General features: G+C 46.7%; 1 protein-coding gene across 1 annotated transcript in view; it reads left to right on the top strand.

Moving 5' to 3' along the window:
- The window catches only part of EIF3B (eukaryotic translation initiation factor 3 subunit B), a 356,055-nt gene that overhangs the window by 240,638 nt on the left and 100,557 nt on the right, over positions 1 to 14,860 (top strand). The window contains exon 13 of the mRNA XM_069647617.1: positions 7,728 to 7,806. Coding sequence (XP_069503718.1) covers positions 7,728 to 7,806 — 79 coding nt within the window. The remainder of the gene's footprint in view (positions 1 to 7,727; positions 7,807 to 14,860) is intronic.

The raw sequence follows: 14,860 nt of genomic DNA, 5'->3' as shown, positions 1-14,860 counted from the left end.
CTTTTGCCACACCCGCAGTGGAAGCCACTCTAACCACAGACGCATCCCTTACAGGATGGGGGGCTCACCTATCCCATCACACTGCTCATGGAGCGTGGACTCCGAGCTTAGCATCCAAGCATATAAACCTGCTGGAACTATTAGCAGTGTTTAAAGCACTGAAAGCCTTTCAGGAACACTTGCAAGGAAAGACAGTGATGGTCCTCACAGACAGCACCATGCACTATCTCAGGGGGCACTCACTCTCCAGGACTGTCCAAGCTGTCCCAGAATATATGGAAGTGGGCTCTCAAACACAACATGTTCCTACTATCACAACATGTACCAGGGGAACTCAATCTGCTAGCAGACAAACTCAGCAGAGACTTCCCCCTACCCAAAGAGTACGAATGGCAATTACACGAAAACATCGTCTTAGACGTCTTCACGCAATGGGGTTTCCCGGAAATAGACCTGTTCGCAACCCTGGAGAACTCACAATGCCAAAGTTACGCCTCCAGGTACCCTCAGAACCAGTCCAAGGGGAACGGTCTGTTGATTCAATGGTCAGGGAAATTTGTTTACGCCTTTCCCCCGACTCCCCTCCTCAACAGAGTGGTGCACAAGATGCACCAAGAACAGGTCACCATGATACTAGTAGCCCCAATGTGGGCCCGGCAGCCATGGTTCGCTCACTTGATGGAGATGTCCCTATCTCCCCCAATGAAACTTCCCTGCCCGTACAACATGCTGTCACAAGACAAGGGCAGGACACTGCATCCATGCCCTCAGACCATGAAGTTAGCAGCCTGGCTCCTGAGATCATAGAATTTGGACATTTACATCTCCCTCAGAGATGTATGGACATCCTCAGAGAAGCCAGAAAACCTAATACTCGCCACTGCTATTCTAGCAAGTGGAAAAGATTTGTCATCTGGTGTAGAAGTAAGAACATCAACCCGGTTGACTGCTCTGCCTCTAACATTATTCTGTACTTGACCCATTTACTGGATTCAGGTCTAGTGTTTAATTCCATTAAAGTCCACCTAGCGGCACTTTCTGCATACACCACTTCCCAACTTAAAGTGTCGTGGTGGAAGATACCAGTTATCAAGGCCTTTATGGAAGGGGTAAAGAGAATACACCCCCCGATAGCTAACCCAGCTCTCGGATGGGACTTAAACATGGTACTTTCTAGACTCATGGGCACTCCCTTCGAACCCATGCACAAGGCAACTCTTAAATACCTCACCCTTAATTAATTAACCCTATTAGGACTGCTTTCCTAATAGCTATCACCTCCATTAGGAGAGTAAGTGAACTACAGGCTCTTTCTGTACTAGACCCCTTCGTATCAGTTCACAAGGATAAGGTGGTTCTTCGCACACACCCAAGGTTTGCACCAAAATTCATCTCGAAATTTCATGTAAACCAATCTATAGAACTACCAACGTTCTTTCAAAACCCTTCCAGCTTGGGAGAAAAAAGTCTGCATACACTAGATGTACGCAGAGCTGTCATGTTCTACATGGAAAGAACCAGATCACTGAGAAAGACTAATCAGTTCTTCGTCTCTGTGGCAGCAGGAAGAGAAGGGGATGCAGTTTCAAAGTCCACTATTTCTAGATGGATTGTTCAATGCATCACTCTCTGCTATACTCTTGCTAAGAGAGAACTGCCCTTTAAGCCAAGAGCGCACTATACTCGAGGCACGGGGGCGTCCATAGCATTCATTGCAAATGTTCCCCTTGAGTCCATCTGCAAAGCGGCTACCTGGAGTTCTGTGCACACCTTTACAAAACACTACTGTCTAGATGCACACTCTAGATCTGACTCCCAGGTGGGACAGGCAGTATTAAGACATCTTTTCTCTACTGTTCCTTCTCATAACCCACCGCCAACTCCGGGTACTGCTCGCAAGTCTATGCACAGCATGTGATTCTAAGCAGATTAACAAACATCAGAAGACAATGCATTACTTACCGTAAAAGCATTTCTGATGGTTGTTTCTGCTCAGATTCACATGCGCCCGCCCTTCCTCCCCGCTTGGATGGAAGGAACATAGACATCCTCTACTATATTTCTCTTTTCTGTACTCACTCACGTCTAGAAGGCTCCCTCGGGGCAGAAAAATACAAACCGAGGGACCTCGACGCGTGAGGGATTGTGGGTACAACGCACGTCACTATAGGGATAGTGTTACAGACACGCCTTGTCGACGTCCCCTTTTCGACTACGAAAAACAAAATGCAATAATCCGCAGTGACCACTGGATGTCGGACCTATGCACAGCATGTGAATCTAAGCAGATACAACCATCAGAAATGCTTTTACGGTAAGTAATGCATTGTCAACTGGGAGCTTTAATTCGGACGGAAGACTGCCTTGTCTTCCCTTCCAGCGAGAGGGTTCAGAACATGCTTTCACAGATCCCTCAATATGTAGCCAGTCGGGAGGTGACGGTACGCAAAGCAATGCACTTGCTAGGAATGATGTCGTCGTGCATATACTTTGTTCCCCCCGCGCAGCTGAGCATGCGTCCCATGCAAGAGTGGCTCAACAGCCAGTGGTGTCAGGCCAGCGGACAATGGGAAGATCTGGTAGTTGTCTCGCCAGCCCCCGTTCTCTCTGCAGTGGTGGTCAAGAGAAAACATCTTGAAGGGAAAGACCTTCACTAGCCCTGCAATGGAAGCCACTCTCACGACAGACGCATCTCACTGGGTGGGGGCTCACCTGCTTCAGCAGACAGCACTCAGAGTGTGGTCCCCTCAAGTAGCGTCCAATCATATAAACTTACTGGAGCTATTAGCAGTGTTCAAAGCATTGAAAGCCTTTCAGATGCATCTGCAAGGGAAGACTGTGCTGATCCTAACCGACAGCACTACAGCAATGTATTACCTGAACAAACGGGGTGGCACTCACTCTCCAGGGCTATCCAAGCTGTCCCAAAACATTTGGATATGGGTTCTCAACCACAAGATGTTTTTGTTGTGCCAACATGTTCCAGGGGAACTCAATCTTCTGGCAGACTTACTCAGCAGAGATTTTCCTCTGCCAGAAGAATACGAATGGCGACTGCACGAGGACATTGTGTCCATCGTCTTCGCAGAATGGGGTTTCCCAGAAATCGACTACGGAGAACGCCCAATGCCAAGATTACGCCTCCAGGTACCCCCAGAACCGATCCAATGGGAACGGTCTCTGGATAACTTGGTCGGGAGATTTGTGTATGTTCGCCCTCCCCCCCCCCCCCCCCCCCCCCTCGCTCCCCCGACTCACCATCTCAACAAGATATTGCACAAGATGCACCAGGAACCAGTTACCATGATACTGGTGGCCCCCATGTGGGCCCGCCAACCCTGGTTCGCTCGCCTGTTGGAAATGTCCCTCTCCCCACCAGTCAAGCTGCCCTGCCTGTACAACATGTTGTCTCAGGACAAGGGGGGGGGGGGGAAGACCCTACACCCATGCCCACAGACTCTGAACTTGGCAGCCTGGCTCCTGAGATCATAGAGTTTGGACACATGCAACTCCCTCAAAGGTGCATGGACATAATCAGGGAAGCGAGGAAACCCAATGCACGTTTTGCTATGCCAGCAAATGGAAACGTTTTGTCATCTGGTGAAGTCCCAAGGGTGTCAATCCCATCGATTGCTCACCCTCACACATTGTGTTGTATCTAACTCACCTGTTGGACTCTGGGTTAGTCTTTAATTCCCTGAAGGCTTATCTGGCTGCTCTATCAACCTACACCACATCACAACAAAAGGTATCGTGGTGGAAAATACCGGTGATTAAAGCCTTTATGGAAGGGGTTAAGAGGATTTATCCCCCCATCTCTCACCCAGCCCCTGGATGGGATCTGAATGTGGTTTTGACCAGGCTCATGGGAGCTCCCTTTGAGCCTATGCATAAAGCATGTCTGAAAGACCTGCCCGCCTTATTAGTGGCTATCACTTCTATCAGAAGGGTTAGCGAGCTACAGGCTTTCTGTTTTTAGACCCCTTTGTCACAGTCCACAAAGATAAGGTGGTTCTGCGCGCACATCCCAGGTTTGCTTCATCTCTAAGTTCCATGTGAACCAGTCAATCGAACTACCCACTTTCTTCCAGAACCCTGCTAACATGGCCGAAAGAAGCCTTCACACACTAGACATGCGCAGGGTAGACATGTTTTACCTGGAAAGAACTAAACCACTAAGGAAGACTAAACGATTCTTCGTTTCAGTGGCAGCTGGTACAGAAGGAGACCCTGTCTCTAAATCATTTATTTCAAGGTGGATTGTCAAATGCATCACCTGTTTCTCTCTTGCTAAGAGAGAACTGCCCTTCAAGCCTAGAGCACATTCTACTCGAGCCACTGGGGCATTCGTAGCATTCATTGCAAATGTTCCTCTTGAGTCCATTTGCAAAGCGGCAACCTAGAGTTGTGTACACACCTTTACAAAACACTATTGCCTAGACACTCATTCTAGGTCTGATTCCAGGTGGGACAAGCAGTAAGTACTAGGACATCTTTTCTCTACTGTTACTTCTCACAAACCACCTCCGGGTACTGCTCGCTAGTCTATGCACAGCATCTGATTCTAAGCAGATTAACAAGCATCAGAAGACATGCATTACTTACCGTAATAGCATTTCTGATGATTGTATCTGCTTAGATTCACATGCGCACTCCCTACCTCCCTGCTTGGGGTGGACGAACATAGACGTCTTACTACTTTCTCTTTGCGTACTCACTCACTATAGCCTTGGGCTCCCTCATGGGCGAAAAAATACAATCGGAGGGACCTCCGCGCGTGAGGGATCTTTGGTACTACACACATCACGATAGGGATATTGTTACAGACACGCCTATGCCGACATCCCCTTTTGGTCCCCAAAAGACTAGATGCGATACTCCACTGGATGTTGGACCATATGCACAGCATGTGAATCGAAGCAGATGCAATCAAATGCTATTATTGTAAGTAATGCATGTCATCAAGAAACCTTGAGCGTAAGGGTTCATTTGAATAACTGTACTGTGGAACTGTCACATTACTGCTCACATTGACCCCGCTTGAGATGAGCCCGGCTGCTCAGCCACACTACCAACCTGTGTAGTTCAGACTTGTACCAAAGTTTGGGTCCCTATTGCCAGGAAGTCATGGTTATTGGAGTGCACCCAAAGGGTACTGCATACAATCTTGCCTAACACTCCCTCGGTCCTGCACTCTGGTAAGGGGACTCTGAATGTGTATGTCCTGCTTCGGGATGGTCCTTGGGCGTCTCCTGGAACTTCTAGCCGGATTCGTTCCACGGCAGACCTTGCACTCTACTGCGGACACTCGACCCCAGATATTCTGGTCTCAAAGCAGTGGAGAGGCACAGCCAGTCAGGGGTGGTGATCCAGTGGAGTTCGTCTTGGGGTTAGTTGGTCCCACTAACCCAAGGGGAGATGTTCCTTCCAGAGCTTCTGTCAAGGTGAAAAGGGAGTTCGGAACAGCAGCAGGGCTTCAAGCAATTCCAAGTCCCACAAGGTTGCAGCAAGCTTTGTTCAGTTTTTTTTTGTCTGGTGTTTCTTCCAGTGGTCTGTAGTTCCAAAACACTCCTTTTAATCAGATTTCTACCGTTCGTGCAGAGCCTAGGCTATCCATCCCACAGCAGGTTGGCTGGCCTGTAAGGACAGCCAGACAATCGGGACTAGTTGCATTCAGGTATTCCTGAAGACAAAGGAAAGAGTTTGGGGAACCTCCCTCACATCCTGTCCTTCCAGACACACTCTAGCCAGAGGCGGGCTTCAGGGCTGAAGCCTACCCAAGGCAAGACAAAGGGCTCAAATCTGTCTCGGTGCACAGAGTAAAACCGAAGAAAGACCTCACAGAGTGGCAAAAAAAGACAGGGGCCGTTTTGACAAAATGGTCACCCATGGATGCTGTACTACAGCGGAGGGTTCAGCCTGCGGTAGAAAAGCACAATGGTAGAAAGATTTAACCACTGCCAACAGCCATTTAAAGTAGTGAGGGTAATATAAAAATGTTACAGTCGAAAGTAGGGTAAGGGGCCACTAGGTGACCGCCAGCACTCCACATAAGATGGTGTGTGCTGGACCTACAAAGAGAAAAGTTAAGTCAATTTCACTTCACTGTTCTTGGGAACTATAGTTCACACAAGAAAAGGTATTTAAACCTTAAGAGTAATCCAAAGGATTTCTGTGATGCTGCACTGAAGGTACTGTATATCACCATACAAAAAGCAGACTCCTATGGAGTTTGTTAGACTCCAAAAACAGTGAAATGCAAAAATCCAAATCGGGTAAAACGCCCGAGGGAGTGAAAAAAAGGTCTTGCACACTCCAGGGTTAAAAGGAAAAAGTTCCAAGTCCAGCAAAAGAGCTTGGGGACTCTAAGGTCCTGGGAGGATGGCTCAGTGGCAGCGTGCTCTCCTTGGAAGCAGGATGGGACAAAGCAACACAGGTTTGCGCTTAGAAACCGCTGGGTATTTAAACGTGTTTTAAATATGCAACTAAGATGACAACAAAACAAATTAATTCTGTACCAGCGCCTCAATGTTGGCTGTGAGTGTTTAAAAACAAATAAATAAATGAAGGTGGGAGGAATTTAGCACTAAAATGAACCTACCCTATTTTGTTGACCTCCTCTCTATTGCACTGGACTTTGAGCTTGTGCTGCTTAAAGGTGGCTCCTCCTTGAGCTTCTGTCATTTTTCTGTATGAACTACTGACTATTTAAAAACATTTTCTAAGAGTATCAGAACTTTGAACTGGCCAATTGCCTTTGGCTGTCCTGGCTCCCAAAAGGCCGTCTTCTGAACCTGAACCTATTGGCTTTGGCAGTGCTTGTTCCCTTGCAGGTTTTAATTGCCGAACACTATTATTGCTCGGATAAGACTGCCTACATGCAAGTACAAAGTATGTTCTGATCGAACTATAACCTTTCCCTCCTTGTAACTCAGTATTGCAATGGTAATTGAAAATAAGTGTCATTACTGACTCCAAATGACATCACTCAATGTGCTGAAATATGTGGGAAAGTTACTCCCCTGCCTTATTGGTCTTGTTGAAATTGAATGCTAACTTTGGGATGAGTGTTACTATTACTTGCTGCTTTTTAAAGATTGGCTAAATATCCTTGTGCGTGTATATAAATACAAGTGGGTAAGTGTTTACGTGGATACTTGTATTTACTGGTTTTCTTGTACAGCTCACACTACCACTCTTAAGATAGGCCTGGATGCTCGGTCACAATACCAACTTGTGTAGTACAGGCCTATATTAAAAGGTGTTAAATAATACCAAGAGAAGTCTTGTGTATTCCCACACCAGTTGGACTCTACAAATTCTTACCTAACAGACCTTCCGTTGTTTAAAATGGGACTGAAATGGCGATTGAGAATAATTGTGCGTGCATGCCAGCCTTCCTCCTTTCTGAAATGTTTCTGCAGTAGTGCCATTGTGTGAAATGCTTTGTATTTACAATACTTTAACTATTTTTTATCTTGAACTCTATCTTACCATTGTAACCTTTACCCCTTGCTTTTTCTACTGATCAGAGGGTACTCGCTTAAGAAATATATTAATGCTGTTATGCAAGGTACAATGGATTTTTTTAAAAAAAAACCTTTCTGGCATCTCAAGAGGTTGAATTGTCACTTATGTGATGTTTGTTTAAATTTAATTGGAGTAGTTGGTCGACATTGTCTATACTTTGGTCATCTGACTGTCTGAAATGCAATTTCTCCTTCCAGAAACCTATGACAAACAGCAGGCTAATACTATATTCTGGAGCCCACAGGGTCAATTTTTGGTGCTAGCTGGTTTGAGAAGGTAAGCTTGAACTGCACTATTTGTTAGAGTTTGTTTCTTTGCAAAATGGATGTAGACCTTTAGTATATTAGCAACCGATGAGGATCAAAATTAAGAATGCAAAAGCAGGTGTTTAAAAGCAGCTACTGGGTATCCAGCATTAACCAGGGACCAGAAGATACTAGAACAAAGAGCTAGTACATATCGTTCTGCACATTTAACTTCCACAAAAGACCCAAACAAATAACTTTTCCCATTGGTTAACACTATATGCTTTAAATGTATTATAGATGCATCATAATGTTTAGATTGACCCAAATACACCATAGGTGTGTTTATTAGGCATCTATTGTCCGGGGGAGCCAAAAGTATATCTTGGTAACTGTAGTCAAGCTAACCAGGCTTCTTAGACTACAACAAGCAAGAGCTAAATAGTTCCCAGCCCCCTTCAATTTCAAACCCTGCCATCTATTTTTTATTTGTGTTGCGTTTCTGTATGCTTCAAATACCTTTTTATTGATGTCTCAAATCTTGCAGACCAGAAAGTGTTCGATCTTACTGGGAGTTCAAAAGTCTTAAATGAACTGACTCACAAAGACCTTTTCTTTTAAAAAGCATTTTTTTTCTTAAGTTGATTTTTTGTTTTTCAGATTTGAAAATCCTGCATTTAGAAATGGGCAGGAGGGAGTGTTACTAAAGATTTTAACTGTACTGCTAAATCTAACTCACTTGTGAGAACCCCATAACTTTTTGTTGGACTAGTGAATTATTTTCCCCAATACTTCAGTGAGTGGGAGCCTTTTTCCACACTTGCAGATCCTTTTACTGTTATTGGTGTTATTTTTTAAGACTCTCCATATGTCCTTTTGACACCCTTTTGGATATACTCCTTTTGTTACAGGGTTGCCCTTTAGGCTCCCTTTTACTTTCTCTGGCTAACCTTGTGAGAACTACAGCTCGCAAGGGTAGAAAGGATATTTCTATCCTACATTTTATTGGGTGAAAAACAGCAACCCCCCCAATTTATGTGGAATGTTGAAGATGCAATGCATCCCCTTTATCATTCGCACTGTAACAATTGTTACAAGGACAAGCTTACCTTTAATGGCTAGTGGAAGTGATCCTTTTTACTAATTCGTGCACCTTTACTGCGGACTGTTTCCACGGCTGCAGTAAAGGTGCCTATTTCACCAAAATGGCCTGTCTACTTTTTTTTTTTTTTTGCCATTTTGTGCTCCTTGTGCCTGCTCAGTTCTTCCCCCTGCCCTCCAGGGTGGGAAGGTCCTCTGTGTTTTGATCTTTGGCAGGAAATCTAGGTCAAGCCCGCCTATGCACCAGAATGTCTGTGAAGGCAGGAAGCGAGGGAGGAGTTCAAAACTCTGCACCCATTTTTCTTTCAGCCTGACTGCAAGAAAAGATTTCCAACTGGGAGGCTGGCTGTCCTGAAAGGAATACCAGCCCCCCAGGCTTGAATGTTGCATGCTAGTTTGATTGGCTGGGTTCCTGCATAAGTCTGATCCTGGTAGCTGAAGAGGTAGTCTACCACTGGACCTAAATCCGAAGAGGAAGATAACACTTCTGAGATGATTTCCAGCGACTGGAGAGCCTGCTATGTAACCGGAATCTGCGGCTACTTTTCCTTCCAAGTGACCTGGGGACTCCGGAAACGACTCCGACCCAGAGCCTGGTGCGATCCACTAGACTCAGGATGTGTGTTTTGAGCCATCCCACGACGTGCTACGAACTTGCCGTGCCTCAATACACTATTACCCTTGGACCGCAAGCTTTTGTACAGTGCAGAGTCTTCCGATTCGGAATTGAGCTGATGGTCCTCCAAAGACGTCTATAGTCTGTAAAGTCGCGTCACCAGAGTGCTGGGCCTTGCAAGTGAAGAGAATCAGAGTGGCGATATCCATTCTTCTGGCTCCTGAAAAGGGTGCCAAAACCACAGCTGCATCTGGCTGTGAAGAAACTCTTGCCTGGAGCCTTCGCAGTTGATCGCTGCTACAAATTCCCTTCCAAAGTCCTGTCTTCATGACAAAGAAATCAATCGACCAGGTTTTTGGCTGCAGATCCTGATGTCTCCCTTACTGCAACTCTACTTCTGTGCTGAGGTATTGCTGGCTGAGGTATTGTGGTGGCTGGGGTATTTACTTACATTAAGCCTGTGTGATTTATGTAAAGCTTTGGGATGTTCTTGTTGTTTGGAGTCTTCTCATCCAGTTCACCCAAGCACACTGCTGGAATCCTCCTAGGGTGTCTTCTCAGAAGTCCCTGGACCCTTTCAACCGCTCTGAAGTGAGATACTTCCTTGTTTGAACTGTTTTCCTTAGGAGCTCTGACTTTTGCTAAGTCTGTGCCTATCCTGAAATGCCTGTCACTCACTACTAGTGAGCAGGTAACGCGCCCTCCCACCTTCTGCCACAGAGAACACTCTTGCGCCATGCTAAGACAGTTTTTCTGAAGTCCAACTAAGGGCTTAATTCATTGAACTGAGGCAGTACAAGCCTTCCCTCTTAGCATAAGGCTGTACCACCTGAGTTCAGCCAGGCTTACCTTACGAGAGAGAATGGGCTGTATAATCAGTACAAATAAATTGTAATACAAATGGCCCAAAGAAACACAAACACTATGTATTGTAAAAAATAAATGGTTTATTTAAATAAAAGGTATGCCCAGATAAGTTTTGGAGAGGGAGGTGGTGGTGGTGGTGGTGGTGGTGGTGGTGGTGGGGGGTGTGGGGGGGGTGTCCGTTCAGGGGGAGAATAAATACCATCACAGATCATATAAACATATTATTGGAAAACACTATACTTGAAAGAACACCGAAATTGGAACACCTAAACTGTTAAGCTCACCTGGTATCCACGGGGGTACTGGATGGAGGTCTAAGCGCTATCCCAGACCCCTCTCTGCTTGTTTATGTGCTAGCCGTTGGGTAGCGTTTTTTTTTTGTGGCGTTGAGCTCTCGGTCCTGCGTCTCTGTGCAGGGGCGTGTGGTTGGTGCCGGCGTTCCATCGACCTAGTTGCTTCACTGGTCCTTGTGCCCTTATGCTGGGTCCAGACCGGCTATGACTCCGACTCTGCTTGCTGTCTTCCAGGTGAGTTATAATGTCTTGTCTGTCTTTATTCTGTCTTTCTTTTCCTCCGTTTTCTGTCTTCTCGGCGTCTTGCTCCACTACGCTGTTCCCTAACAATGTCTCTTCGTTATCACAGGGATGGTTGCGATCTTGGAGTTGCCGTGCCGATGACCACGGTGAGTTATTGATGCGCGGAGCACTGCGCTGTTTATTGGTGTTAATTGCTAACTGTTTTATCTTTGTACAGGTTGCAGTGATGTTCTGGAGTGATGAGCGACCGAAGTGCTGCTTGCCCAGATAAGTGCTTTGTTAATGCTGACCTTGTTCCTTCTCCCTTGCAGGTTGCAGTGAAACCCAGAGATGGGCGATGTAAGCGAAGCGCACGGTGCTGCCAGGACTCGCTGCTTGCCTAGGTGAGCATTATTAATGCTGTCCTTGTTTCTTTACCTTTGCGGCGAACTCCGGATATGGGCATGGTAAGCGAAGCGCAGGATGGATTCAAGTCAGGTTACTTCACAGGTAAGTGTTCTTGCTCGCTAATGCTGTTCTTGTTCTTCCAGGTTATTGATGGAATCCGGATCGGGCCGCTGGAGAAGCGGATGTGCAGGAGCTGGACACGGTGAGCGTTACACTGCAGGAGTGTAGAATAACGCGAAGCATGTTCTGTTTGGGTGTGGTTTAAATAGCCCAGGTAAAGTAGTTCCAGGCCCAGCCACACCCAAAACACTAGTCCGCATGGCTTGCTTCTAAAGAACTGAGCTGTGTAATAGGCCTCCATGTTGGATTAAGGTCCAAAACTGGTATTGGTTTATTTCTGATAGCGAGCCTGGCGCCAAAGGCGTCAGAACTGACTCCATGTAACTTTCTGATGGAGTTTTAAGGCCCCTGGGGCCAGTGTGACGGGCTTTAGCCCCACTGCTGCCAGGCGGCTGTTATACCTGAGGGGGTCAGGGGCATGGATCATGACATAAATGTAGTTCTAAGCAAGTCCAAACCAATTGTTAGGCAACGTTTGTATGCAGTACCCTTTGGGACCACTACACACAATTAGGACTACAGGTGTAAGCAAAACCAACCTTTGTGTCATGTCCCCAGAACACATAAACCACACCATCTAGTGATGTGGGCAATGGGTCATTTGACTCCCTTATGTCTCTTTGGGACCTATAAACACTGGGGCCCTGGCTGGACTCGTCCTGGCGCCTTTGGTGCCAGGCTCATATACAGATGTGAGCAGGAACACTTTATTTCAGTGCGGAGGTGCTTTTTTATTTTACAAGAACATTTCAGGAGCTGAAAGCCTTTATTCCGGAGAACATCCTCACGTGCTGACTCATTGGGTGTGGCTCCCTAGGCCTGGTCTTCATGTGCTGACTCATCTGGTGTGGCAGCCTGAACCTGGTGGGGCGTGGCTTCAGAAGCTCAGCTATATAAGCTTCTCCAACCTTAAGGCCGGTGCTTCGCATTACTGTGCAATCCCGTGCAACATGACGCTCACCGCCGCTTGGACCAGTTTACTTGCCTTTGGAAACCAGGCGTTCTCTTGCATACTCGCCTCCAGGAAACTGGTGCTTCATCTGCATACTCCTCTCCTGACATCCAGTGATCTTGTTCCTGACACAGCAGCACCGCACTCCGCATCCACGAACTTGGACCCTGTGAAGAAGAAAGACAAGGTTAGAACATCCGTCCTAGGGCCGTGCCACATTTGAACCCTGCGTGCCCCCTAGTTAATGTACCAGCTACTGTATCGTTGCAGCTTCGTTCCTCATTCCCTCTGGCTGTCGCCTCGAGCTCTGCAGCTTCTGCCGGGCCGGCAACATCACCTGCAAGGGAAGAAAGCAAAAGAGCAAACATCAAGTGCAACGGACAGCAATACAAGACGACAAACTTTACAATACAACAAAAACAGACGAGGAAAGACAAAGGCAAACAGGAACACTTAACTGAAGTATAGTGGCTTAGTCGCAGCTGGACTGCACTACCAAGAGCAAGGACCAGTGAAGGAACTCACTCCAGATCATACAAGCGCCCCTGCCAGAAGCAGCAGGATGGAGTGCTTGCCAAACCTAATCAACAGGTGAGCATTCCAGGGACAGTGCATCTCACTGGTACCACGGTTTGGGAGAAGGGGTCTGGAAGGGCATCAGGCGCACAAGCTGGCATACTCGCGCCCCCTATTCTCTATGCAGGAGCAGGCCTGAGCAGCATCACCTATTACCACCAGTCACCACATAAGCGCAGAGGACGAAGTAGGACCCGAGCAATCTCACCCCGGGAGGGCTGCAACCGCGCCCCAACGCCTCCGCAGAGACCAGGTGAGCTCAACAATAAGTCTGTACTAAACAGCAGAGCCGAGCAGCCAGGCTTATCTCAAGAGGGGAATGTGAGCAGTAATGTTACACGGAGGTCTACAATCACAGGTGTTCAAATAAACTTTTACACTCAAGGTTTCTTTGATAAATACTTATTAATGTATCTGTTATATAACATTCATAAGAAGGAGGCAATATAATTGCACACAAATGTAGTTCAATACTATTTCAGAATACTTTTCAAGAGGAGTAACCGGTAAAGATTAGGACATGAAAGGTTACAATTTTTCTTAGACAGTGCAAATACTTGAGTCAATTCAATAGGCTAGTCCAAAGTCAATGGGCTAAAGTCTTGGATAGGATAAACCGGTTCTGGCAACGGTAAAGTCTCTGCAAAAGTTCTCAGAAGTAATTTGTAAAAAGAAGAATTCTATGTTGGGTCACAAGCTGATTAGGCCTGCGAGTTGCAAACGTTTCAAGCACTTTCACCGCGAGAGGTAAGTACTTTGTCTTATTTCACAGTACCTTACAAATGAAGAAAAGGCTGCAGTTGGTGACTTCTGTTCTTGGCCATTCCTGCAGATCTTGCTGTGCCTTGGTCGTGGTTACAAGAGGGAAGACGTTGGGTGTCTCCTGCTCTGCACTGGGACTGGTCAAAAAGCTGGCACTTGGCAAATCTTCGATTACAGTTTCCAGACCTGCTCCTACAGCAGGAAGTCTTAACCCTGCTAGAGAAAGGTGCTATAGAACCAATACCTGTAGCGGAGAGGAACAAGGGATGTTACTCCCCATATTTTTTTGATCCCCAAAAAGGACAGAGGACTGAGATCCATCTTGGACTTAGGAGGCTTGAACAAGCTCCTCAGGAAGGACAAGTTAAGAGTGGTTACTCTTTCTCAGATCCTTCAGGCCCTTCAATTTAAGGATTGGTTGGTGACATTGGACCTTCAGGATCCTTATTTCCATGTGCCAATCCATCTTGAGCACAGAAAATACCTGAGGTTTGCGGTTGTCGACTCGCAATATCAGTTTCGAGTCCTACCATTCGGGTTAACCTCTGCCCGGAGGGTCGACGCCAAGTTTATGGCAGTGGTGGCAGCGCACCTCGGGAGAGGTGGGATTCACATCTACCCCTGCCTAGACGATTGGTAGGTCAGGGCGTTTTCTGCCGAGCAAGCCCTGAATCATCTGAAAGTCACCTGCCACTTCCTCCAGACTTCTCCCTCGCTTTCAAGAAGTCACAAATGACACCTTCCCAACAGCTCCCGTACATAGGGGCTGTACTAGACACATACTTGGGGAAAGAGCTTGCCTCCCAAGTTGAGGGCTCAAGACATTCTTCAGATGTTTCCAAATTCGAAAAATGCCCAAAATCTCCAGGCCTACGACTTCTTGAGGTTGCTTGGCCTCATGGCATCCTGCATTTCCCTAGTGCCAGAAGCACGCATGAGGAAGAGATCCCTTCAATGGGCTCTAAAGACTCCATGGTCCCAGTTCTCAGGACAAATGACGGATCTCCTTCAGATGCCGAACAAGGTTCGGCAGGATCTTCTGTGGTGGACTTGCACAGAGAACATCCTAAAAGGAGAATGTTTTTGCCAGCCATGGCCAGAGATTACAGTAGTGACGGTCGCCTCACTGATGGGTTGGGGAGCTCATGCCAATGATCTGACAATCAGC

Source organism: Ambystoma mexicanum, chromosome 2q (assembly GCF_040938575.1).
Source record: "Ambystoma mexicanum isolate Mex_15411 chromosome 2q, UKY_AmexF1_1, whole genome shotgun sequence".
Lineage (NCBI taxonomy): Eukaryota > Metazoa > Chordata > Amphibia > Caudata > Ambystomatidae > Ambystoma > Ambystoma mexicanum.
The sequence above is the reverse complement of the archived record's forward strand: the minus strand, read 5'-3'. Positions and strand labels throughout refer to the sequence as shown.